The following is a 26,842-nucleotide window of genomic DNA, read 5'->3' as shown; positions in this document are numbered from 1 at the left end:
TCTTCTCATATTTAAGAACCTCCATGAAGAGAGAAACCTTTTGAAGTACACTAGCATCAAGGATGGTTATCTAATTCTGTCTTTGCGCAGTCTGCCACTTTTCTCCAGCCTCACCTTTACTTTCTGTTTAGCACTAATTATAAATATTAGCATGCTAAAAAAGCACTGTGAAGGTAGACATTGTGCTGCTGCCAGAGGAGCACTGACTGAGATAAATTACAAAAAAGTAGATTTGTGTATATTTCTCACTTTCCCCATGATGGTCTGACCACCTCGCTAGATTTGTTGCTGATTGCTTAATTAATATATGAAATATTTTGGCAGTAGTGGACCAAACCACTGGGAGGCATTTGAAGGCGACACAGTCCTTCAAAACATAAATTCACATTGTGTCACAATACTGAATCTCACTGATTAACATTGATTAGACACTGATGGATAACAGTGGTAATTTTTTTATCTAAATTATTGCTAAGAACAAGTCAATTGTCTTTGAATATTGGTAGAGGCTTGTCCCTACCCAATTCTTCCCCACTGGTTGCATTTTGTAGAAAGTGGGAGAGCGAACAGTTTTTGACAACAGTGAAAATGTTATTATTATTTTTTTTTTTTTTTGAAAAGGCTAAAAAGCTATAAATATGGAGTAAAGCTGCATATTTCACTGGATAAAAACTTGCTGTGAATTTTGTAAATGACTACATCCATCTGTTTTCAATAAATTTAGACTTTTGGACAATCCTCTGCAACCTACACTGTAATCTAATTCTCCAAATAGCATAATACCATGCAAAAATACTGTGTTTAAGTAGAGTGCAAAAAAAACAAAGCTGCACAGCATTCAAAAGTTGATTTAGAACTCACACGTCAACATTATGAACAAAGCTTTGAAGCTTTTAATATTTCAGTACAGCCCTGTGTGCTAGTATTGTCTTTTTGAGCATTTTAGCATACTGGCATTAGCATTTCACTCACTCAAAGCACCATTGTGTCTAAATGCAGCATCAGAGTCACTGTATACTCACTGTAGACTCCTAAGTCTTGTTCAAACTTCACCAGCCATGAAAGAGTACAGATGGAAAAAATAATAGAACAAATATCCAACTGTCAATGTTATAAAAAGCACCCCCCTTTCAGAGTTTGTGGCTGGGATCTGCTTGACAAATAAAAACTGTCTTTACAGCTCCAACCTCTCATCCAGTGGTCACTTTCCAGCATGTCACTTCCTGTGCTGAGCTTTTATGCGGCTTCAGTTGCTCTCGCTGCACCATCAGTGTCCAGAGAAATCACCTGAATTTTCTACTTGTGAAAGAAGAGCACTGACACCGGCTGATGACAGCCTGCCACCCAGCAAGCTGTGGTTACTAAATGACAAGTTGCTGAAAATAAGCACTTGATGTTTTTGTACCCGGTTTGGGTCTGTGTAGGAGGCCTGAAAGCCTGAATGGAGCCTTTTTAATGCACATAAACAAACTCCCAGTCAATTCATGTCTACAACTTAAAGGAACCTAACTTAATGATGTCGAGCAGATACATAAACGACTTGTACTCCCTTTACTTTACTGAGACATCTCACTACTTTGTAAATATTTATTTGAGATGCATACAGCTGATGATTTTACTTTTCTATCTGTGTCTTTTTAGATCTACAATGAGATGATCCGTGACTTGCTGAACCCATCCTCAGGCTTCTTGGACCTGAGAGAAGACTCTAAAGGAGTGATTCAGGTTGCAGGCATCACAGAGGTGTCCACCATCAACGCACAAGAGGTTAGACAAGCCTTCCATGACTTCTTCTTTGTATTTTAATCAAAACATTCAGATTTCATCCAGCAGCACTGGACAAAGACCTCTACCTGTGTGTTTTCAGATCATGGAATTGCTGATGAAGGGCAACAAGCAGCGCACCCAGGAGCCTACAGCCGCCAATCAGACGTCGTCTCGCTCCCATGCTGTGCTGCAGGTGGCGGTCAAGCAGCAGAGCCGGTGCCGAGACGTCCTGCAGGAGGTCCGCTTTGCACGCCTCTTCATGATCGACCTCGCCGGCTCTGAACGAGCTGCACAGGTGTGTGTGTGTTTATGTACTCAGCCAGGGGCAGAGGAAATATCTGAACTGATGTTAAACTAGTTGTACAGGTAGAAAATGTATTTGGTGTTGTCAACTACATTTCTTCCAGAATTAAGTTAAAGTTTAAAGGCTTGGCTGGTGTGCCAGTTACGTACTGTACACTGCTTCTTTAAAGCCTGTATAGACACATTACACATGTATATCCTCAAAACTACAAGGCTCTGCTTTGTGAGTGTGTCTGGACTCAGCTGCTCATTGGGGATACTTGGCAGCGTGTCTTTATAGCAGTCCAGAGGACTGAGGTTCCCATAAACCTCAGGAGGCTTTAATAAAAGCCTCTTTATATCTGCCATTATGTCCCATGATGCAGTTTATTAAAGTACCGCACCAACCTTTTGTCAAATAGAATCAAGTTATAGTGCACCATAACGCTTTGCTGCCTCACAAAGGCAAAGTTCAAACTGCCAAATTACTGTACACTACTTGAGTATTTCCATGTCATCCAACTTAATACTCCCCACTCCATTATTTTCATTTGACGGCTACAGCTGCCGCTCACTTTCAACATTAAGATTTAACATAGAAGCAATATGGTGAGCATGTAAAATAAGACACCTTGTTATTGATAAAACTACCTAACTATATGAAATGGCTAAAATTATTACATTTTTACCTGTGCCTGCAAAAAATGAAAATTTAAATAAAAGTAAAAACTGATGAAAAATACCAACCCGTAATAACTCAGAATTAAAATTAAATGAAAAAATGAAACACACTGTGATCCATGATGCCCAAAATGTTGGTTCAGTATATTCCTTTAACCATCCTTGTAATTATCATATTGTCATTTTAACTTTTTTTTCTCTCTGTATAATTGTTTAAAGGAAGGTTCCATCCCAAAACATGGTTCTATAATAAGTTATCTATTTTCATGATTAATATTACATTTACAAGTGACAGGCAAACTAGAAGAAAACATTAAAATAAGAGGGAAAAAAACACATAGATACATTAGCTGCTCTGTTAAAATAATGTTGCTGTGTCACACTGGTGTGGTCAGCACTTAGAGTAGAGTAGGGCTCTGTTATGAGACAGAAAAAGTGAGTGGTGAGCCGATTCATTTTCTGGGTTATATTACTGCTCTGACCTTTGTTTTTTAAAGTCAAGTGAAGATGTTGAAAAGTATTGGTTCAGTCGGTTGTGAGCAGTTTCTCAAGATGAGTCTGTTTTTGTCATGTGAATGGCTCGTCACTGTCGCCCACGTTGACACTGCAGCGTCCTTGCACACCACAGGAACAACACGTGAGCGGCCGGCGAGTGAGAGCACTTATTTACCATGGAGACTGTTTAACACAGCCGTGCTATTGATGAACAGCACATATGGCCTCCGCCAATAATTGAGCAGAATGGGGAGTTGTTTGTCTCATGAGGCCACAGGGAACATTTTCTCTCCCTCTTAAGAAGAGACGTGCACGTGGTTAGTAAAAGTTGATTTAGTTCACCAAAGTATGAATAGAGCAAACGTAGGACATAATGCCATCTGCTGGGCAGGAGTGGAAACGTGACAGCTGCACTGAAAGAAACAGCCCACAGCCTGCATGTGTACATTTAATTCTTTAATTCTTAAGTATCCTAAATGACTAAATAGGTAAAAATGAATAAAATCAAATAAAAATACATTGTGTTGTGTTAAAGTGTTGTGTGGGATCACATTGCTCATAATAAGAAGTTCAAATCCAATCCAAATTTATATATAAAGCACTGTTAAAAACAACAGTTGACCAAAGTGCTTTACAAAACCAATAACAGCAACACAGTAATGGCTCAGAGACCAATTAAAAGACAAAAGGACAATAATATAGAAAGGAAACCCGCATAGTGAGTTAAAAACCAGAGAATAAAGCTGTATTTAAGATGGGATTTAAAAACAGGCAGTGTAGATGCCAGTCTAACACGCAGAGGCAGCTTATTCCAGAGATTCGGGGCTAAATGGTTTGGTTTGATTGTCATTATTGTATTGTGCATAATGTGCCCAGCCAACATGACTTAATGACCCTGTTTTCTGACATGTTAAGCAACACTTCACAGTCTTATCATTTAAATTTTTGCCTTATTGAACCAGAAAAAATAGGAAGGAATGGATGAATGCCTACAAGACAGTGTTCAGCTCTGTTCTGTAAGGAGGAGTCTGACTTTTCGCCCTTTATAGCCCCATATCCCTGAAGTGTAATTTAATATGAGGAAGACACATGCACCATAAAATTCTAATTAAAATACCCAAGATCTTCGCATATTTTAAACTTGTTGACAGTAGACCCTAATTCTCTCCCAGCTGAGTCTGCCAAGACTTTTAATTCCAGTTTCATAAGTCATAAATTCATCAAGAGTACAACTGCAGTAGTCTAGCTGGAGACCTTTGTTGCGTCAAAAAAAGACATGAATTGCAAAAACAAAAAAAAACCCTCACATCTATCAATGTGTCTCTGTATTAGACTCAGAATAGGGGTCAGCGGTTGAAAGAGGGCGCCCACATCAACCGCTCCCTCCTGGCTTTGGGCAACTGCATCAACGCCCTGAGTGACAAAAACGGCAACAAGTATGTCAACTACCGAGACAGCAAGTTGACTCGACTACTGAAGGTACAGTAATTTAAGACTTTGTAAGGAACCAGCTGCAGGATATCACAACTGTATTTTGTCATTGATGCACTATTTTTTCCTCTGATCTGTTCGACTGGCAGGACTCATTGGGTGGGAACAGCCGAACGGTCATGATAGCCCACATTAGCCCCGCCTCTGTGGCTTTTGAGGAGTCTCGTAACACGCTGACGTACGCTGACCGTGCCAAAAGCATTCGAACACGGGTAAGCTCACATCTTCTTTTAGCCTCTATATGTTCTCTATATTTAATAGAGAGCAGGGTACAGTATGTCAAAAACAACATAATTTAACTGCATTATTCTATACATTGCAACCTAACTTATTGCTATCCAGTAATGGTTATAGATTAGATTTTCTGTTATTTAGGATGGTGTTAACATTTAGAAAAGATGATGGTGACTGAGGAAATTTAGACAAACTTTTGTAGCGGGATCAATGAGAGTTATAGTACAGTTGTAGCAAAAAAATAACTTTTTTAACCACCTTCCCAAAAACTCACAAGGGGGAGCACTAACATACTTCCACAGAAGTCCACACTGACAAGGCTGCCTGTACACGTGTCTGTTGCCTCTTGAGTGCTGGCATCATCTCATGCCGATTATCTTAATATGCCCGATAATCTGTCCAGATAATTGGCCAACCAATTGATTGGTTTATCACTACTTATTACTACAGGTTGTAACACATTTGTTGTCAATAGAACCAAGTACAGTAACAGTATTTTCTTTGGCTAAGGCTGTAAAGCAGGTTGTCCACCAGTCACAGAGCTGGTTGTTCAATCATCAGCTTCTTCTGTTGACATGTCAAAGTGTATTTGGGCAAGACATTGAACCCCAAGTTGTTCCCAATGTCTCAGGCTAAGATGTGTGTGTTTATGAGTGAAGGAAAGCCATAATTTAATAGTGTTTCATTCTAGTCCGCAGTTCCCAAGAACCAAATTAAGCTGCTAGCAAAGCAGTTAGAAAAAATAACTGTCCATGTCAAATATCTAAATTCTACTTTATCTGTCTTTCTTGTCACCGTGTGCTCCAGGTAAAGAAGAACCTGATTAATGTGTCATACCACATTGCTCAGTACACCAACATCATTTCAGACCTGCGCTGCGAGATCCAGCGGCTCAAGAAGAAGATCGCAGATCAGGCGAGCCGCCAGGTCAACTCAGACCGCGCTGACATCCGCCACGTCCAGGGTAAAGTTTTGTCCACGCTGCCTCCTCCTGTACCTGAAGAACATCTGCCAAATGAAGCTGTTTTCTAATATTTTTATTTCCCCGCTGCCTCTTGATGTCAGCTGAGGTCCAGGCCCACACGAGTCAGCAGAGTCGGGCGGAGATGGACCAGCTGAGGGAGCAGCTCCTGGACGCCTTCCGCCAACAGATGGAGATCAGGAGGAGCCTGATGGAGCTGGAAAACAGCAACATGGAGATCCAGATTGAGACCTCCAAACACCTGCTAACCGTTGCAGAGTCAGTAAACAAGATTCATATCTGTCTTTCCTATCTGATAGCAAACAGTCATCTCTAATCTCCTGTGTGACATTCAGAAATCCAGTCAGTTGACAGAAAGGTTGAAAATTGACTTATTATTTAAACTGTGTACAAATTAAGCTACGCAAAACTGATCATGAGGTCCTGGCTGTAAATGATAAAACACGTGATATATAACTATTGCCGGCAGTTAACGTGTTTTTTCGTCTCCTAGTTGGGAGCAGGAGCGGAGTAGGCGCAGGAGGAAGTGGCGGGCAGAAAGGAGGAAGGAAAGTGTCAATAAGGACGAAAGCGAGAAGGACTCTGACTCTCCAGAGTCTCCCCCTGACAGCACAGAGACCGAGCAGGTGGCAGTGGCCCGAGAAAACCTGGTTACACTCATGGCTGAACAGAAAAAAATCCACAAACAGAAGGTAGGGTATAATAGAAACTAACCACTTGCTTCTAAAGAAAACACATTGTGAACACATCTTAAACTGTTCTTTTTCCCACTCTTCCTCAAGGCGTTGCTCGAGCGCAGATTTCTGGAGCTTCGGGATCGGGCGCGGCGCTTAGAGGAGCTGCTGCCACGGCGGGTGAGCTCGGACGAGCAGCGCGAGGTCCTGGGCCTCCTCTGCAAGGTCCACGAGCTGGAGATCGAGAACGCGGAGATGCAGTCGCACGCGCTGCTCAAGGACAACGTCATCCGGCAGAAAAACTTTGTGGTGCAACGCTTCGAGCAGCACAGACACCTGTGTGACGAGATCATACAGCAGCAGAGACAGTTCATCGATGGTGAGTCTGCCACCATATTTCTTTTCTGTGAATGTCCTTTTTCTGCAGTTCTGGTTTAAAGCTGCAGCTAATGTTGTTGTTATACTGGAATTTCTAACTTTGATACAATACCTTGAAAAATAATGATATTTGATACCATTTTTGGAAAAACTGACACAACATTGAGGACATAAAAGGTTTGGTCTTTAATTTTTTAAAAGAGAAAATGATAAATAAAATTTTCTGCCCTCACAACTGTGTCAGTTTTTCCTTGTGATGTCAAAAAAAGGTCTCAAATATCAATATTTTTCAAGATATTGTATTGAAAGTTAGAAATTCCAGTGTCATGACAACACAGCATCTAAGGTAATTAAATATAAATTAAGAAATTAAGAAATCTTCAGAATCTTTTGACAGCAGTAGCTGCAACAATTTGTTGAACTGATTGTTTTGATAATCTTGTTTAAGTCATTTTTCAAGCAAAAATTACTTTCAATTTCTAAAATGTGAGATTTCTCTTCTCTTTGTTGGTCTTACGTTATTAGATTTTTAACGTTTTGGATTTTGAACTGTTGTTTGGAAAAAACAAGACATTTGATAAAGCTCTAATGATTTTTATACAGTTAATTGAGAAAATGATCATTAGTTGCAGCTCTAAACTGATTTTTGTTTTAGACACAGTCAAGTCTACTTTACTGATTAAACCTGTAATGATTAGTTGATTGACCATTCTGTTGTTAACCATTAAATTAATCATCAACTTTTGATAATCAATTAATCATTTTGATTCATATTTAAGAGAGAAAGCCCAAATTCTCAGACTTCAGCTTCTCAAATGGTTTCTAGTTTCTTTAGTCCTTTAAGACAATAAACTCAACACAAGACAAAACAAGACATTGAAGGACGTCATCTTGGGCTTTGGGATTAACATTTTTCACCATTTTCTGACATTTTATATTAGTTGATTAATTGAGAAAATGATCAGTAGATTTACTGAAAATTAAAATTATTGTTATTTGCAGTCCCATACTGAATGGTGTGTGTGTGTTTCAGATCACAGTCTGCTGGTACCTCCACACCTTCAGGAGCTGTATGACATGTACATGAGGGAGCTGGATGAGAGGAAACTGGACAGAGCAATGGCCCTGGATAAAGTGACGACCAGACACACCATCAAGGTAACTCCTTGCATGGCACATCAAATAGAGAATCTAAACTAGAAAAATATCAATAACGACGAATACTGATGAAAATAATCTCCGCTTTGCTGTCATTTCCAGGAGGGCTCTCTACCCAAGATCACCCTGCCCGGTCAGGGACGAGACAACACGCAGGACGTGGACTCAGACCAGGAGAGCGTGCGAAACATGTGCTCTGATAACAGACGAGGTCAAGCCAAAATCCGCAGACACACTCTGCCGCCCATTCTGCCTGAGCCTGAGCTGTAAGAGGACGTATTGTTCATTGTTTTCCTTTTATAGTTTGTACAGCGACTGCTCTTACAGTAATATTATCTCTCTCTGTCCCCGTGTCAGGGACAATAACAGAGTTTTTAAGAACAGCCCTCACGCCAGGCAGATGAAAAACTCGGCTGTAATGACGCCGCCTCCCATCCACATTAACGGGAAAGGCAACAGAGAGGTGAGAACAAGTCTAAGGCAGCATTTACACTGGTTTATTACATTTCAATAGCTATCCTTGAGAGCCGCATCATGCTGTGAATTCATGCAGTCTATTCAGATGTTGCTTTTCACTTCATGCAGTCCTGTTTGAATTCAAATCAAAGATATTTCCCTCTGGTAGAACATTTTCATTTTCAACCCACACAGCTCCATAAAAGAAACTCCCAACATAAGCCATAATAAGAAATTGCTTCTTTACATTACATCTTTTTTGCTTCCAGGCATGAAATAATATTACCTCCCTCTACTCTTCTCTCTGTGCAAATGGATCAGTAGTGTGACTCACAGACAAGATTAAGTAAGAGGCGTTATGAGTGCTAGAATCCAAATGGCCCATTCAAAGTCAAAATGTAATTTTGGAGAGACACATAAGTGATTAAGATGGCTCTCAATCTGACCTCGACTGGAAGCAAAGGACTGCAGTGAGCGTCTGATCATCGTCTCATAACGCTCCGCATGTCATGTTTGCAGCTGCAGCCGCTGGCTCCTGAGAGCTCTCTGAGCTACAGCCACCTCAGCCACAGTGTCAGCAGCCACCTGGACTCATCGCCTGAGAGCAGCGAGGCCGGGGCTGATATACCCCTGTCACGTGCAGGTAAGATCTTCAAATAAGTATGAATACAGGAGGGTTAGTGGAGGGACATGTGGACAGAGGGAACAGAAAGTACACCTTTATTTTCTGTGAAGACTACAGTTTTCCAATGCACTTCATCATCAGCCATAAACTTAAGTAGTTATAAAATAGAGGTTGACCAATGTGGCTTATAATGCATTATGACTACCTATACCCACCTATACACACCCCAATAATCAACTGTAGTAAGGTTATATTCCATCCAGTATTATATGTTATCATTGTTTGTATTAAGTAAAGTGAGGTACATATTTATGCGTCTATCATAATGCATGATTCATCTGAACATTTCAGTGAAACTGTCACAGTGGCTGCATCATAAGACACTTGAGCTGATAAAATTCATTATCAGTCACATCTATAATGTTTTGACTGCTGGTGTAGTGCATCAGAAAGCATTTGTGCATGAGTGTTTATGAGTGACGTGCATTATGAATGTATTATATAATACACTATGAATAAAGATGTGGTCTCCATAGAAAGTGTTACGCATTTTTTTCCCCTGATGTTTGAAGTCTTTTTTTGTTTTACCAATTTGCCTGAAAGATCTTTGTAATTTAAACAGTTTATAACAACCACTATCTTGTGGTTCTTTCTGATGTGGCCTTTTGACATACTAAAAACATGACCCACCTTTATTGTGCAAGTAGATAAAAGTAAATAAAGAAAGTGAACAAAGTAAAATAACATGTCTCCTCTGTACACAGAGCGGCAGCAGATCCTGAAGGGGGTCCAGAACATCGCAGTAAAAGCTGCCCGTAGACGCTCCAAAGCCTTGGAGGTGGATGCCCTGCGGTTACCCCCTCCCCCTTCTCCCCTGGACCCCAAGAAGCAGAAAAGCAGTCTCTCTTTAAGCGAGGCGCCCCCTAGAGGTTTGCCAATGCGCCGCGGCAGGCAGCCGAGCCCCGAGCTCAGACACGCCACCTCTGACGACAACCTGTCCAGCAGCACAGGTGAGGGGCCCGGCCTGCAGGTGACCTGGACCCGCCCACGTTACCGTCAGGTCGCCACCAAGAACCAAACACCCCGCGAAGTGGACTTCGAGGCTCGCCGCAAGAAGAGGCGCTCACGCTCTTTTGAGGTCACTGGTCAAGCAGTGAGTATTTTCCAAATGTTGCATGTAAATTGTTATTATTGCACATCATCAAGAAGACACTGATGAACACTGTGACAACTGTAAATTATAAATTGTATATTTTCAGTTTATCTATCATAAAAAAAACATTGTCACTCTGCCTTTAGCATGTTTTTCCCTGGTGTTAGAGTGTCACATAATCTTTTGTGGATTCATAAACCCACCAAGTTGTCATCACAGGATTAAAGGGACAGTTCACCGCAAAATCAAAAGTGCATGTTTTTCCTCTCACCTGCTATTTAATCATCTAGATTGTTTTGATGTGAGTTGCAGAATTTTAGAGATATCAGCAGATTCAGAGGCTGTCCTCTCTCCAGTATAATGGGACTAAATTGCACTCGGCTTGTGTTGCTCAAAGCACCAAAAAAAATAAGTTTGAAACACTCAACAGCAATATCTCTATCCAGAAATCATGACCCAGTTAGTCAAGATAATCCACAGACCTTGTTGTAAGCAGCAGCCAGATCAACGTTCAGAAGAAAGCATGCATGTACTCATGCTCAAGACAGTGTGGGATGTAACCATTATTGGCGTCCTCCTCAGCTGAGCTGTAACGTTACCACCACTGAGCTCGGCAGCTGATTGGTGTAATTCAGTAGAATACAAAGGAAATAGTTCCTACTTGAAACTGCTTACAACTTGAATTATTCAGCACCACAAGCCAAGTGCTATTTAGTTCCAGTATATTTAAGAGAAGGCAGACATCTCGGAAACTCAGCAACTCAATCCAAAACTATCTAGAAGGATAAATTGTACTACATTGTTGATTTTGTGTTGAACTGTACCTTTAAGCAGCTCCTCGTCACATTGCTGTTGGGTTTGGATGACTGCGGGTGTCATAATTTCTTCCTCCTCTCGCTCACAGCTGCCTCAGACTAAGACGACCGCCGCTCAGAGGTTCCGTCCTCTGGACAGCACATCAGACCCCCACCTCCACAATAACACTCTGCCCCAGGCTCCCATGCTCCGCCCCCAGTTCAGAGGGGTCCCTCCTCTCGCCAAAATCAGGGCCCCCCACAACAACCAGCAAACAGGTAAACCACTGTCACTCAAATGTAGACTAGGTGACATTCTCTGCTGTGATCTTTTAATTTACCTTTGTTTTGTTTTGTCATTCTCACCTTTCTGCAGACTCCTCCACAACCCACATGAATAACCTGAAGCGGGGGCCCCAGCTGCGGCAGCCCCAGCCCCTCCTCTATATCACCACCACGGGCACTGGGGGCCAGCGCACACGCAGACACTGAGCCATCGCCCATTTTTATCCCCAACACCAGCACTGACCCCCCGAAACCAGCCAATCCTGGAGGGGAGAGCACCCAAACCCACCCCGTTAAAACGCACAGTTAACCCCTCAGTGACGACATTAGACAAGATCGTGAGGCAGTATGATGGAGACAGACCATACAGTAGCTGGACGCCTCCACACAGGTCTCCTCTGTACTTTGTTGTGGACACTGAGCGATGGTGCTGGCAGGCTCTGAGGCCCTAGACGTACAGTGTGTGTTCTGTTCTGTCAACGTTAGCTTGCTGTCGAGCTGGATCATGTGTTATTTTCAAGTCAGGATGGTGTCAAGCTCACTGTGAATGCATCACTGTACTAATGTTCGTGCATTGTGAGTAAAGTGTATATGGTTTGGTCATTTTCAGTGGTTCTTATGAAGGCTAGAAACTGAAACCGAAGCTAACGGGGGATGTTTATCGGGCTCAACCAGGGAAAAGACTGACCGAGAGTATATGGAACTTATGGAAATGTTAAGACGATAATGAGAAAAAGGCTTCCTGTCAAACTGGTTCAGCACCAGTTTTTCTTGTTGTGATGTTGTTTCAGTTGAATGACACACTAATATTGGAGTAAAAAACCTTGAACTTGATTGTTGTGCACTTCTGGATTCAAACTCAATGTTGTATTGTCACACGCCCCGGGTCTATGCCTTTTCTTACCCAAACATGACTGTTAACTGTCATGTCTGTTTGTGTAGATGTACTGTATAGTACCACAAGTTGCTTTTTTCAGTTTAGTTGGCTGTATTTTTAATGAATTATTTAACTGTTGCCTTTTTCTTGTAAGTTGTTGTCGTTGACGTTGTTTTCATAATTACTACTTTCTATGCTTTATTTTGTACATTTTTTTTAATTTGTACCCAAATAAATTCAAATGAGACAAGTGTAAAGCTGATTATTTTCTGTGACAGAAAAACACATTTCATGTCTTAATTTTCTGTCCCGGTTCACAACATGGCACATTGCAGCATCTGTGCAAATTAGAGACACGATTCTCTGTAATCATGCCATTTTTTGAGAAAATTAGGATCATGTGTGACAGAAAAACAACTGAATCTGGTTTCAGATCAACACATGAATGAGTGCATCCAGTACTTAGACTGAAACTGTTGCTGGAATCGTTTAGGTCCTTTGTGTGAGACAGGATGCTTTCCACTAAGAAGGTGTGTGATATTCTAAAACTTCCACTAGATGGTGTACAGTGGCCACAGTTGGGCAGAAGACACTTGAACTATCTAGCATCCAAGGTGCAGTTCGCCATCTGGTGGACCATCTCCTTACTGACAACATCTAAACTTTTTATACAAGAGAAACCTGAGAAATGAACTTTGCTTGTTGTAATATTGATCATTTTGGAGTCAGAATTAATAATTGCACTCATTTGTGCTGTGTCATTTTATGCATTCTATCATGCAGGCACCATTTAAAAAATACAGATTGGGATGAAAATTATAAAGTGCAGTTGGGAGAGGGATATTATTCTGTCCTTGAGTCTGGGTCCATGTGTTGGACCAGTTTACACAGTAGTTGTAGGGTGATTTGTTGGTTGAGCACAATATTTGGGTGCAGAAAGACTATTTTGGTGATGAAAAATTGCTCAGTACTGAAAAAACCTTTCTGTAATACACAATGAAAGCTTCAATGTATTGTATAGTTGACATAAGTAATAGGTCAAAACTCACTGATAGGATTAATCAATGCTCCACATTAACAAATGCTGACATACTATTTGTCAGTTAGTTATTACACAGAGCATGTTCATATCACCACTTCATTACTTCATTTATTAAACATTCCTTGGACAGGGTTAAAATTTAATTAAAAAAAGATGAAATGTTTGTATTGTAATACATATCACAGTCTTCCCCCCTGACAAATACTACTTATATTATATTTTTAAAGCTTAAATTAATAAAACCCAGACTGAAATGACCAAACTCACTCTGAAGACTAACTGAAATTAAAAACAATATATAAACTATAATATCTCTAATCCAGATAAACCAAGTAAATTATCTTTCAGCCAAAAACAACCTCGCTATGAAAAACGCTCTTTCTTACACTTATACTTAGACAGGTTTGTGTCCCACAGTGTCAGTAGAAAATTAGATAAAAAAAAAGCTAAGTATGATTTCATAGCCGTGTCTAGAAGAGAACCCTAGACCTGCCTAAGATCTCGCGAGAGTTATTATTTTAAGCAAAAGCCTGATCTTTCCCTAACCCTGATCCAAGTGTTTTGTTCCGTTTTTTCCCTAAACCTAGACAGATCTTAACCACAGCTTTGTCGCGTTAAAAAACATAATTAGTATAAAGTCCACAATGAAGGAGCAACGCGTACAAATCGCGCGAGAGTTTCGCAAGCATTGGGTTCCCTTCCAGACGCGACAAAATTTCGTTCTCTCGGAGTCGGAAATACCGCCCCTTCTGATATACAACGTTTCTGTCCAATGAAAATGCGCATGTTTTGTGATTGACCTGTCAACTGACCAATGAGCATTGGGATTACGGCTCTCGAGCGTTAGTGCACGTACGGCTGATTTGCAACCCGCCGAAGCAACAGCAGAGAAGGAGGAAAAATGTCGCTGTCTTCGACGAGGACCGTTCTAGGATCAGTGTCGTCTTAGGAGCGATCAGACGGCATTTCGGTGAGTAGGACAGCGTCACTAGTTGAATCTGAAGGTTAGAGGTTTAAAGGTACCTGTCCCGTCTAGAACCAACAGCGCCTGTTAAAATTTAAACCGTTTAATGTAACGCTTCAGGCCTGGTGTACAGAAACACCTAGCAACGGCTTCGCCTGGCAGCCATGATGAATGTTAGTGACATACATGGAACGGTATTGATGAATTTTATAACGTTAGTTGGCGCCTTAAAAGTCAACATTTTCGTCTCACAACGACGGATAAAAATTTATAACTATGGAAACTAAATGTTTACTAAATGGCCAACGGAGAAGAGAAAGCTTATCGTAGTTGTTATTTCCTAAAGTTATTAATTTGCACATTTGCTTGGAAAGTTCTCGCGAGATTTGGAAGCATTGTGTTCATAGTACACATTTTCTAAATTCATTATGCGTCATCGTTTGGCAACGCTGAGGTTAAGATGTGGGTATGTTAAAAGAGAGGAAAAACACTGGTTAAAGTTAGGGAAAGATTCTTAATACTCATCCAGTTTGGGTTAAAATACTTACTCTTGCGAGATCTTTCTGTGAAAAAGTGCTGTTGCTGCACAGCGACCATATTTGTTTTTAATTATCCGAAATTACGAAATTGTCTTCTATATAAGACTCTTTCCACCTCCCTCCAAAGAGACAAAACACAACAAGACTTCTTAAGAAGAATTTGACTAATCATTATTATCATTATTGTTATTATTATTATCAATAGAGATTGCAAAAATATTGTTGAATTGTCGGGAATTCTTTTGGCTACAATAATCATGAAGTGAAAATCTGATATCATAACAGTCCTAGTTTATACAGTGAGCTACGAGTCTGTAAAAAAAAAACAATTTAAGGCTTTGGCACTAACCATGATTTTCCTTTTTTTCCTTTCAGAATGAAACTTCTGTGGTGTTGCAATGAGTGATTACAAGATTCATTGGACTGTACAAAGAGAGTGAAATTTTCACACAGTTTCAGTGGTGGAGGTTTTATCTTGACTTCTTCTAGACAGAGTTAGTTAGCTTTAACCAATAACCGTTTAAAAAACTGTGAGACTACGTGGGGCTCTAAAGTAACCTGATCTGATTATTAAGTCTCCTCCCTTTGCAAGACAGAAAACATTTCAGTGAAGACATGGACCCATCTACCCGGGTGTTGGGTCTGGATGCCCAGGGAAACATGGTGTTCACAGTTGTAAAACCAGTGATCTTCCAGGTGTCTTCAGAGCAAACAGGCAGTGTTGCACAGGGGGGCATAGGGCTGCAGGGTTTACCTGAAAACATGCTGATCCTCCCTCACACACAAGGCCAGGCTCCGCTGGACCAGAACCAGGTAGAAATGCACTCTATACAGCCTCACATTCAGCAACAGATGGAGATTGTCCAGACTGAGGTCGTGTCCGAGCTGCCACCAAACTCGAGCACAAACTCGCAGCCTCCTACCCACATGCCTTTTGCAGAGGTGTTGTCGCTCCTGGATCCCAACATGAAAGGATCGAGGGCTCGTAAGTGACCAGCTGTTTGAAGATAAAACCTTTATCAAGCTGGTGCAACACCAGGCTTGAAACTTTTGTAACTTTTTTTCCCAGGATGGCAAAGTCATGACTTGCTCTACTCTGAATCTGATTGGCTAGTACTTGTTGCTTTCATGGATTTGGGTCCTTTGGGTTGGAGAGCTTTTACCCTGGTGAAAAGTATATTAAATCTGAGCACACTTGAGTGTACTTGCAGTCAGCCTGATCAATATTGTGGTAATGATTAGTTACTCGAAGTCTGTGATTTTGGAGCAACATATTTTGTACTAAGTATATTTTAGTTGCAATTATTCTGTAGAAAATAACAGTTTAAGTGTATTTACTGTACTTTTCAGTGCTAAAGTGGAACAACTTCAAGTACATTTAGTACCCTTTTTTTTAATCTTCTCTCTTTTTGTATTACCAATGAACAAAATGAATAAAACGTTCATTTAGACATTTAGCTCAATAGAAAATGTATAATCTGAGGTTTTGAATTTCTGGGTTAATGAACATTAATGAATATAATATGATTTGAGGATCAAATTTGGTATTTAGATTTGATAAAATGCCACTGAATCTCAATCCTGCTGTGCTGATTCAGCTCATCCCAACTTATTTCAGGAAAGTATCTCATCTCATATGATGAAATCAAACGGCGCCTGCAGGCCCCAGAAAAGATGTCCCTGCGCTCTTTGGCGGCCTACACTCGGGTCAGCAGAGGCCCAGCCAGCAAGAAAACCCTTCTGGAGTCGCTCAGCGTCCTCGGCCTCACGGCAAGCACGACTACCTCTGTATCCTCCTGCTTCTCCAAACTCACTGAAGGTGACAGAGATGTGTGTTAAAAGGAAAATTCTGCACTTTTTATGTGGAAGTCCAGTTTGTGTTGTTGGTAAATGTAGTGAATTGAAGCAATAAATTAACTACAACACTGACTGGACATCCACAAAATAAGTGCCAAGTGATAACATGCAGAAGACTAACCCATGTTTTAACTTGTCTTTGTGTTTAGGTGACACCAGTGCTTTATGTGACGATATGAAGGACTTGGCCCACGACTACATCAACTTTGCCAACATGGCGAAACAGCTCATCCCAAACATTAACACAGTTCAACACTGGTCTAAAATTATTGAAACTAAGTAAGTACTGTATGTCCATGTTGTAACATGGCTTCAAGTAGGGATGGGAATCGAGAACTGGAACAGTTCCATATTGTCTGATCCGTCACTGTTGAATGTCTCTGAGCTTATGATTTCTCTCACTGATACCAGCATGTTTTTGTGACAAAAAAAAAAGTCTAAAATCCCCAAATTTGAAATTCAGGCCTTAAAAAGTCTTAAATATGACGACAGGTCATGGTCAGGTATATGACAGGTCTTTAAAATTGAACAGATTAATGAAGTTAATGTTACATTTACAAAGTTGCTTTTTCAGTTTCACTTTTAGATGTGTTTTTGTAAGATTTTGTTTTCTTGATCATGGTGTAAATGCAAATGAAAACTGTACAAATATTCTCTAATTTTATCCATTTTATAGATGATGACAGACAGACTTGCTTGCTAGCTAGACTAAAATTGATCAATTAAGAATTTGACTGATAAGCAGAATCAGTAATGGCATTGGTATCAATAAAACCTTATCAATTTCAATCCCTATCTTTCAGCTTGTTTTTCCAAATAGAGTAATATCACTCTGTCTTTGTCTCTCAGGAACCACCTTGAGGACATGAGGAAATGTTTCAGGGACCCGGTGAACAGCAATGCATTTGACAACGTCACACACGGCCTCGGTCTGGGAATGTTGGACGTTGCACTGGACATGATCATTATGGTGATCGAACAGCAGATTCGGATCCTGTCTGGCGAAGCGGCATCAGATTCGGACTACTCTCCACCGATGCGGCGTATCCACAGGCGCCACCGCAAAACCCGCTCTCCCGACAACGACAAGCCTTACAAACCTGGAAGGGTCAACGAGCAGGGGAAGAAAGGCAAGACGCGAGTCAGAGCCAGGAAGAAGAGACAAGAAACTGGAGCGGCTGGTCCTGTAGAGACACATCCAGAGCAGAGCAAGCCAGCAGACATGGAGAGTAACGTCCTCACGCTGGTGTCTGTAGGATATGAGACTGTGTCCAGTGGACTGAATGCAGCAGGAACTGTCTGACACCTGGTCACATGACAGGTCTAACGAACCAATCACAGTTCTGTTCAAGGGAACACTCAGCGATGACCTCCTGTGATGGAGATTTTTGTGCCGACCTCAGAATCAACGTTATCATTTTACATCTACAAGTCCAACTTGAAGGAACAGTTTGACATTTTGGGGAAAAAAAAAAATCATCAATACCACATGTCTACACAGTAAATATGTAGCTGGAGATAGCAGCTGGTTAGCTTAGCTTAGCATCAAGACTGGAGACCAGGGCAAATGGCTCTGTCCAAAGGCAACAACTCTAAACTCTGAAACTCCAAAGCTCACCAATTAACCCCTCACATTTCATTTGTTTCATCCATTCACAAAACAGAAGTGTAAAAATGGCAGGAAGTGCTTTTATGAGGGTCACTTGCCACTATTTAAGTTGTCAAATTATGGTTTTTATACGGATACAAACAAAGAAGATATACCGTGATATTTAGTGGGTTTTAGAGATCCTTGTCGTTGGATTTTCTTACAGACAGAACCAGGCTAGCTGTTTCCAGCTAGCTTTTTCCAGTATTTATGCTAAGCTAAGCTAACCAGCTGCTGCTCGGCCTTTAAATAGAAGTCATGAGATGGTGGTTACGACAACAAATTAGCAAGCTAGGGAGCAAGTACTGCAAAAGTAGGAGAAAAAACACTTAGTATCCACTCATATGGAGTCTCCTTTTTATTTTCTTATATTTTTTTCTATTTATCTATTTATTTCTTACCTTTTTCAAGCCATAGGACAGCTGAAGACTGACAGGAAATGGAGGCCCACAGGCTGGAATCAAACTCGCGGCTGCTGCTGAGGTCTCTGGCCCGCAGCAAATCTTCTCATGGCTAGAAAGCACTTTTCCCAAAATGTCAAAGTATTACTTTAAGTGAATCCTGTTTCTTTAGTAGCAGGTTTCATGTGTGTGTAGTCTGAATCTGTATATTATTTTTTTATGCTATGTTTTTATATTAATGTAAAGGCGGCCCATTCACCATACAGGCCATAATGTAGAACAGATAATAATATCAGAGGTCTGAGTTATATTTCTTGCTGGTGTTAAATGTTTCCTGTTCCCCTGTTGTATTTATTGTTCAGATTTCCAGGTCTGTAATAGATTGTTGAAAGGTCTGTTTGTTCCGGAACCTTGTGAGTTGAGTAAAGATTTAATTTTCATAACTAATTTGTTAATGTCGTTGTCTGAGCGATGTCATAAGTGGAACAACATGTTGAGTAAAAAGAGAGAATTTCTTCATACCTTTATTTTGGCAGTTTAAGTGACTCCTAATGTTGAACCATTTGTTTAATTACAGAGCTCTGGAGAAAAGAAAGGAAAGGATCATTTTCAGTCACTTAACGTATTTGACTATGTCAAGTATGGAAGACAGTTTCTGCCAATGTGATGAATAAAAAGATCCTGGAAGTTTTTAAAATAAGAAACTTTCTCAAAATGATGACTTAGATACTAGTTCTCATTATTTTGAAGTACTCATTAGTTTGAGATATTAACTCGTTATTTCGAGAAAGTTTCTCATTTTAAAGACTTATGGGATCTTTTTTCCCATCATATTTGCAGAAACGGGCTTCCATAGTCAATAATAACCATTCAAAATGATTAAATTATATGCAGACATCAGGCTGAAGACTGGAGAAAATACAATCTAATGATACATCTGTGTACAAAGTCAGATGCCAGATGCTCACCTGTCTGTGTTGTTGTTTTGGCTTGGATTTTCTAGAAGCAGAAAGGCATTGTGGGAGATTTTAGGGGGGTAAGAATACACTCAGCAGAGTCAGCCAAGTGCTAATACCTTTACTGCACTCACACACACACATGAGGAGGGAGAGAACAGCTTTAGCGAGGATTTACTCTGTATTAACCCTGAGAGGACACAGAGAGTCAGCTGGAGTACAGGGAAGACAGACGTGTACAAAACATACTGTAGACAACAGTTTTATTTTGCACAAAACAACTGTGCAAACTGCACAGGGAGTGTAGCAGTGGGGTTAAAGTGGGATGTACTGTAGGTTGAAGTAGGTTTTCCTCAAAGCAGCAGCTCATGACTGCAAAGACCAGCACTAAAAGAAAGAGATCGGGCAAGAGGAAAACAAAAACAAAGGAGAGTAACAACAAGAAAAGTGCATGAAGATGTCAACCTGAGAAAACTTCGCCATCAGCTGTCCAGAGACGGTGGGACGGAGCAGAATGGGGCACCCTAACGTACCACTCATGTACACATACTCACGTTCCCACAGGGATAAACGCAAATCCAGTCGACTGCAACCCGTCACACCAAACGGTGAGTGGAACGGAATCATGACTGATGATTTACAGCATGAATCATGATGCAGGATCTTGATACTCGCTTTGACATTAATGTGGACATCGTCACACACTTCCTTTCAGTTATACTTCATCTGCACACACCTGTGAACAGGTCATCAAATAACTTTGGGCTGAGAATCAAGAATCAACCCAACCCGAAGTGTCAGTAGTATTTGACTACCTGGGAATGAGACTTAATAATCAGCTATTTTTCTCCAGAATGATTTACTCCACCTTTAATACCACAGAGCAGCTTAATTACACAAGTCAAGTCACATGATCAAATAGAGACTTGGACAATATTTACAAACATATTACAAAGCATATCTGCATGTGACAAAAATACCAAAGAAAATATGAAATTGTTAATTAATTTAATCTTTTCTAAACAGTTTATTTGTAGTCTTTATGGTTTATGTAGAATAAGAATATTTTTTATAGATTGCTGCTATTTTACCTGAATCACTTTTAAGGGCTTGTTTTATTCCCAACATGTTGTTCGAGGTCTTGCTCTCTGTGCAGGCCTGTCTATATTCTATATTCACACCCTCGGTGCATTACTTCTTCACTTACATGGATTCCACAGTCCAAGCGAGCTTCAAGAGACCAATGGCTGCCAGGAACATCAGGAAAAATACACTGAAATTTGTCAAAACAGTTGTAAATGGGCTATGATTGTCAAAATGACTGTTATAGTCCCTAAAACCCTGTAATTTGCCTCCATATGCTTGTGCCTTCAGTTGATGGTCTGGTGTTTGCCGTAGTATGGGCTGAAAACACAGCGATCACTACTACTAATCACTACGTGTCACTGGCCTGTACAAGTTAATTGAAGGACCACTCAAAAGAATTAGGCTGGCGACTGAAGGGTTTTATATTTGCACGGATTAGCTGAGACAATTGGAAAGTGCTATTTACTGATGAAGTGTCCTTGACCAAAGCACTTATCATGCAGCTGATCAGGTCAGCGGTATGAAACTGTGGTGGGCAGCAGCTCGCAGGCTGTGTCTGTCTGTCCCGCTGTCTGTCTGTCTGTCTGTCTCTGCAGCCCTCCAGCTTTAAACGTTTTAATTTAATTCAATGAGAGCTGTATTTTCATTTAATGGAATGAATATCAGGGTCAGATGTCTAATACTTTGGTCCAGACTGAAATAACTTCACAACTGGATCATACTTAGACTGAGTTTGTCTGAGGTTGGATAGAGATACACGTGTACTCAAAAATCACAGAAAACTCACTCACGCTATTTTCAAAGTTAAGTTTTTAGTCATACATCAGAGTCCAGGAAGTGTTCCTGTCCAAACATTTTTGCTCTGCTGTAGTTTGTTTAGCAATAATTAGCATACATTATATGATAAATATGATGTATGTAATGGATATAAACAAACTAGTGTTTTCTGATGCTATAATGCCAACCTTTCAAAATTCAACTTGAATCCTTTTTTATCAGTTGCTCTCTTGCTTATTGTTGGATGAGGAGGCACTTTTTTCTGCTTTCAACAGAAGCATTCCAGAAAAAGTTTGGCAACCACTGAATTAGCACATGTTAGCATGCTAAGATACATGATAACGTACAGTATAGAACTTCACAGCTGGATTACCGGTATAATGAAGGATATTATACCTGTTAAACATCAACATTGTGAGCATGTTAGCATGCTGACTTTAGCATTTAGCCTCACAGAGGGGCTGAAGCCATGCCATTGTTCTGGCAGCCCGTTATTCAGAAACCCCACTGGTCTGAGAAATGTACCACTGGGCCGAAAAAAAAACCAAAAACATTTTGTTGGACAGCCTGTTATCTTACATATGTAAGTTAAATGTATAATCAGCAACATTTTCCTGAAGAAAATGTCAGTCATAACTTATGACCCACTAGAAGTGTGCGGCAGTGGCTGCATTTCCTCATTGTTTTGCTTTGCTCGAGACGTTTCACCAACCCAAAACGTTGCTATTTGACGTCCCGATACGTTTACAAACAGTTTGGACAAATCTTAATGATTCATAACAACTTACACTTTATTTTAACCCCACAGTCTTCTCCTCAACCTAACCAAGTAGTTTTGCTGCCTAAACCTAACCGTGACCATGTTACCATGGCGACAAATGTCACTTGATGTTTGCACGTTGGAATAAACAAAGATATTAAGGGGAATAAAACTTCAGGGACAATGTCTTTGGGATAACAGGCTGTCTGAAAAAAGTGGGCTTTTGGTTCAACAGGACATTTTCTTGGCTATTTCAGAATAAAGGACAGTCCCTGAAACACTTAGGTAGTAGAATTTAGTCTTCAGTTCAAAACACCAACATAAACTCAAGAAATGTTCTGGTCATTTGGTCTAAAACCAGAGCAAGCAGAATGGCATTTAGCTGTTTTGAAGTAGGACGTATGGGAATAAAGTTTGTTTGTCCACACAGTTATTTGAAGGATTTTTTGTTGAAAATGCTTTCACCCTGATCCAACGGACACCCCCAGTCGTACTGCTTGTAGTTGTAGTACTTGTAGTCACAATATTTTCTCATTTGCATGTTTTCATGCCACTTGATTTATGAGCAGCCCTGCTCCTCTCACCAAAGTGTAATGACATTCATATTTCCTGCGCTCCCATACAGCATCCACCTGCTCTCCTTTTATTCGTGTCCTATTTCACGACTCTTAATGTGTCTCCATTTTCTCCCCACAGACAACCTGAACAATGCATTAGGAGCTATCAGAGTCCTCGGCCTGGAGCTGATTGAGGACGAACTTAAACCACATCTGAACACAGTGTTGATCAACATCAGGGACAGGAGTGAGTTCATTTACTCTCTGACACTGATTTCTCATCTCAAATTGTAATATATTTTAGGTGGCGCCCGTCATCAGCATATCACAACATGTTGCAGGTGTCATGGTGTAATGAAGGGATCCAGGGTTATATTTTTGTGTCACAGTTTGTCTTTCATTTGATGCGATTTGAATTGCAAAATTCAGACAGTCCTGCTGCCACGTGCAATTTACATATTTATGTGTTTGCATACAAGTACACATTAAGACATCATGCCTCCCACTCCTGGTGGCAGCGACTGTATACCTCAACAGCTTCCCATTTTGAACGATTAAAAAACCTGTAGAAAAACCACACGGGTGGTGGTGAGGGCAGGGGAGCTGAGCGGGGGGGCAGTTGAGAGGCTGTAAAGGGATCAGGTGCATGACAGTTGTAAGTCCTCTGCAGACGTTAAGCTGTATTTGTGTCTCCTAGCAAGAGAGCAACAGCGGGATAGAAAGGCAGAGGAGGTAAAGACGGGTCACAGAGATCACATAGAAAGTAAAGCTGAAACTTTGGCTTAGTGATTACTATAAAACAAGCAACACCAAAGCAAAACCAACTTGTCCTTGTTTTTGGCCTCACAAAGTGATTAATATATGTTTTGTTCAATGCGTGTTTATGCCAGTGTTGTTTTTTACATGTGTAATTCTATTTGTGTCCAGACAAAGGAGCTGCTGAGCAGGTGGTGATCAGTGGGATCCTGCCGATTCTGGCCCTGTCTTTGAGGCACAGAGGACCTCTAACGCTGCTGACCGCGAAACTAGTGGCTGAACTCGCCAAGGAATGTAAGTTACTGTATGTGTCGGTTTGTCTTCGTTAATAAATCGTGTCTTATTTCTGTCAGTGTGATGACAGAAAGCAGTTCCCATTCATTATGACGAGAGACTCCCTCGAAATAATGACTTCTCAAAGATAATTAGTTGTTATTTCAAAATAATGATGTAGTATCTCAAAATAAGCTTGCTTAAGCTTAAGCATGATTTAAAGATTTGGCTCCCCTTGTCCTCGTCCTCATTACCATCTGCCCACAAATTTGCTGCCCTCCATTGCACATCAACTTGTGAATCAAACTGTGACTTCAGTGGCTTCCATGTTTACTTTCATATGACAGTGTGCTGCATGAGGAACCTTTGTTATTGTTCTTTTTTGAGAATTAAGGTCAGTTCAAGACCATAACCAGTTTACACTGGAATCTGTTATTGTTTACATTTTAAAAGTTGTGTAAAAGAAGCCACACTAAAGTATTTTTTTTATATAATGACTTACAGGGTCTTTATTTTTAATCACATTGGCACATTTTGTATCTTGTATGTAGTGTAGTTTTATTCCGTAAGCATAGTTTAGTTCATTCATTGAGTTTTTTGGTTTCCTGTCAGCGGTGGTCCGTAAAGGTTTTGGTGATGCAGGTTTGGTTACGGCTCTTCTCTCTGTGCTGACCAGTCCAGACCAAGAACTGCTGCTTCACGCTGCGAGAGCCATCTCACGCATGTCTTATGACAGCTGTAAGTAAACTAAATCATTATAAATGCCTCCTGATGGGTTCTGAGAAAGGAGGCCCCGCTTTCTTGATTCATACTCATGTTGTTTGATAAGGACGTGTTTGATTATTATTACTGCACGTTAGGTCGTCATAGATTTGACATGAGGTCAAGTATTTCAGAGACAGAGAAAGAGGGCTGTAAAGAAGGTGAAGCTCTCTTGGTAAAACACACAATAACAGGTAGAGAAAAGAAGCAAAAGATCTTTTTGCATGGTTTATTTTAAAGTCAGTTTAGGGAAAAATATTTAAGCCACTGTGAGGCAGAGGCTGCTAGTCATCTTGCCTGTGGTCTCATTTGTTTTCTTACTATTTGACTAATTTGACAGCGTTGTCAAACGCTAAACAACAGTTTTCTGTCCCTCTGTCGCCTCCAGCTAAGCTCCAGGACCAGTTACTGCGTCGGGGTGCGGTTCCTCGTCTCGTTGCCATCCTGCTCCGTTTTCCTGACAAGGAGCCCCTGGAGGAGGTGTGCCTTCAGGCCCTGTGTAACCTCAGTGGCATGGCGGTGGCAGAGGAGGCTGGCATGGTCTGGGAGCGGGGTGCGTCTGTGAGGCCGGGGGAGTCTGTCTTCCACGGCGTCTCTCCTCACACGTGCGGTTTCGCCTCCTCCGTGACGCTGGTGTGCGTGTCTCAGTGGGCGCCGGGTCAATACACAGTCAACGTCGAGGTCTTCCAGCGCTGCTCCTCCTCTTTCTGGAATCTTCACGGGAACAAACGGACCGCTCGTTGGTTCCCGTTCTTCAGCCTGGGAAGCTGTTCAAATCTGTACAAGGTGATCAGGTTTTCTACGAGGAACGTTCCCCGAACTAAAAGTCTGAGGAGTCGCGTGTTCCACACTTTCCTCTGACAGCTTAATCACTGCAGACATGGTGGCCTGACCTACCTGGTAAAAACAAAACTCTGAGGAGATCATTACAACCGCTCTAGTTACACCACCAGTTATTCTACACACCAACACATCACCAATGTTTACACACCATAGACCTGGACATTCACACACTTTCACATATTTCACATACTGAAAATGTCTTTTATCTCATCCTGTTAACTTTTATCTTGTTTTTTTTTTTTGTTTGTGGGAATTCCTTGGCTCAGTTTCTACGTTATAAAAGGACTGTCTTGTTTCCAAAAGTGGACTTTTACCTTGACATTCCCAGGTCATCAAATACCGACTTTTTGGGAATGAGACTCAACAATCAACTGTCGACCTGTGATTATTCAGAGTCTCCGAACACAGTCAAGAGGAGGAGCAGGAGTTTAGTTTCCTCTTAGACCACTTGAATTACATTATACTTAAAGATTATTATGGAACTTTTTCCCAGTGACGCCAAAAAATGAACCGCCTACCCCAGCTTTAAAATGGTCAGTCGCACCTCATTTCAGCGATTCAGCTTTTATCTTATGGGATCTCAATGCAAACAGTACTGTAATTGTTTTTTGTGCAATAATTGAATCAAGGATAAGGAAAACCAATAAACTTATAAATCAATGAATAGGATGTATCTAAAAATGAAAACCTTAAAGTGAACACTATGATGATGTCCTTGCTGTTGATTTGTCCACAAGTGCTTGAAATAATTGTGAATTTCTTTCCTTGGCAGCAATATTGATAATGTTCTTTAATTTGTGATTATGGATGCCCTGTCTGTTTCAGTATTTGGACATGTTTGACACCCGCTGTAAATAATAAAATACATTATTTTATCTTTGACAATCTTTTAGGGCTGCAACTCATTATTATTTTCATTATCAATTAATCTGTTGATCATTTTATAGATTAATCAATCAGATGTTTGGTCCATAAAATCTCAGATAATTGTTAGAAATGTTTATCACTCTATCCCAAAGCCCAAGGTGACATCCTCAAATGTTTTGTTTCATCCACAACCCAAAATATTCAGTTTACTGTCATACATTACAAATTTACATGTCAGAGGGAAATGCTGTACTTCTTACTCCATTAAATTGTTTGACAGTTTTTGTCAGTAGTTACTTTATATTTGATTTATTTTTGCATATCAAACCTACAGAGAGCTTCTAAAATATAATGCTTTGTTATGAACAGTACATGTACCACTCAGTCTTCACCAACACCTACATCAGAGAGCTGTTTGTTGA

General features: G+C 40.6%; 3 protein-coding genes across 3 annotated transcripts in view; all 3 read left to right on the top strand.

The window, feature by feature from the left end:
- Positions 1 to 12,589, top strand: part of kif19 (kinesin family member 19) — a 47,981-nt gene extending 35,392 nt beyond the window's left edge. The window contains exons 6-20 of the mRNA XM_084741381.1: positions 1,642 to 1,767; positions 1,868 to 2,062; positions 4,558 to 4,704; positions 4,806 to 4,928; positions 5,758 to 5,914; positions 6,016 to 6,190; positions 6,426 to 6,624; positions 6,715 to 6,985; positions 8,018 to 8,142; positions 8,245 to 8,408; positions 8,500 to 8,605; positions 9,118 to 9,241; positions 9,988 to 10,376; positions 11,281 to 11,449; positions 11,547 to 12,589. Coding sequence (XP_084597507.1) covers positions 1,642 to 1,767; positions 1,868 to 2,062; positions 4,558 to 4,704; positions 4,806 to 4,928; positions 5,758 to 5,914; positions 6,016 to 6,190; positions 6,426 to 6,624; positions 6,715 to 6,985; positions 8,018 to 8,142; positions 8,245 to 8,408; positions 8,500 to 8,605; positions 9,118 to 9,241; positions 9,988 to 10,376; positions 11,281 to 11,449; positions 11,547 to 11,662 — 2,586 coding nt within the window. The 3' untranslated portion in view covers positions 11,663 to 12,589. The remainder of the gene's footprint in view (positions 1 to 1,641; positions 1,768 to 1,867; positions 2,063 to 4,557; positions 4,705 to 4,805; positions 4,929 to 5,757; positions 5,915 to 6,015; positions 6,191 to 6,425; positions 6,625 to 6,714; positions 6,986 to 8,017; positions 8,143 to 8,244; positions 8,409 to 8,499; positions 8,606 to 9,117; positions 9,242 to 9,987; positions 10,377 to 11,280; positions 11,450 to 11,546) is intronic.
- Positions 12,590 to 15,380: 2,791 nt separating this feature from the next.
- On the top strand, positions 15,381 to 18,096 carry LOC146312258 (uncharacterized). The gene is made up of 4 exons (XM_084741151.1): positions 15,381 to 15,862; positions 16,496 to 16,696; positions 16,884 to 17,013; positions 17,584 to 18,096. Exons 1-4 carry the CDS (start codon positions 15,493 to 15,495, stop codon positions 18,035 to 18,037), a joined length of 1,155 nt encoding a protein of 384 aa, XP_084597277.1. The 5' UTR covers positions 15,381 to 15,492; the 3' UTR covers positions 18,038 to 18,096.
- Positions 18,097 to 19,463: 1,367 nt separating this feature from the next.
- On the top strand, positions 19,464 to 25,873 carry LOC146312257 (rap1 GTPase-GDP dissociation stimulator 1). The gene is made up of 5 exons (XM_084741157.1): positions 19,464 to 20,347; positions 23,059 to 23,166; positions 23,847 to 23,969; positions 24,561 to 24,686; positions 25,099 to 25,873. The coding sequence occupies exons 1-5, from the start codon at positions 20,254 to 20,256 to the stop codon at positions 25,569 to 25,571; spliced, it is 924 nt and encodes a 307-aa protein (XP_084597283.1). The 5' UTR covers positions 19,464 to 20,253; the 3' UTR covers positions 25,572 to 25,873.
- The last annotated feature ends 969 nt before the right edge of the window (positions 25,874 to 26,842 follow it).

This window comes from Lutjanus erythropterus, chromosome 17 (assembly GCF_056507025.1).
Source record: "Lutjanus erythropterus isolate fLutEry1 chromosome 17, fLutEry1.hap2, whole genome shotgun sequence".
Taxonomy (NCBI): Eukaryota; Metazoa; Chordata; class Actinopteri; order Lutjaniformes; family Lutjanidae; genus Lutjanus; species Lutjanus erythropterus.
Note: the sequence above shows the minus strand (reverse complement) of the source record. Positions and strands in the feature narration are given on the sequence as shown.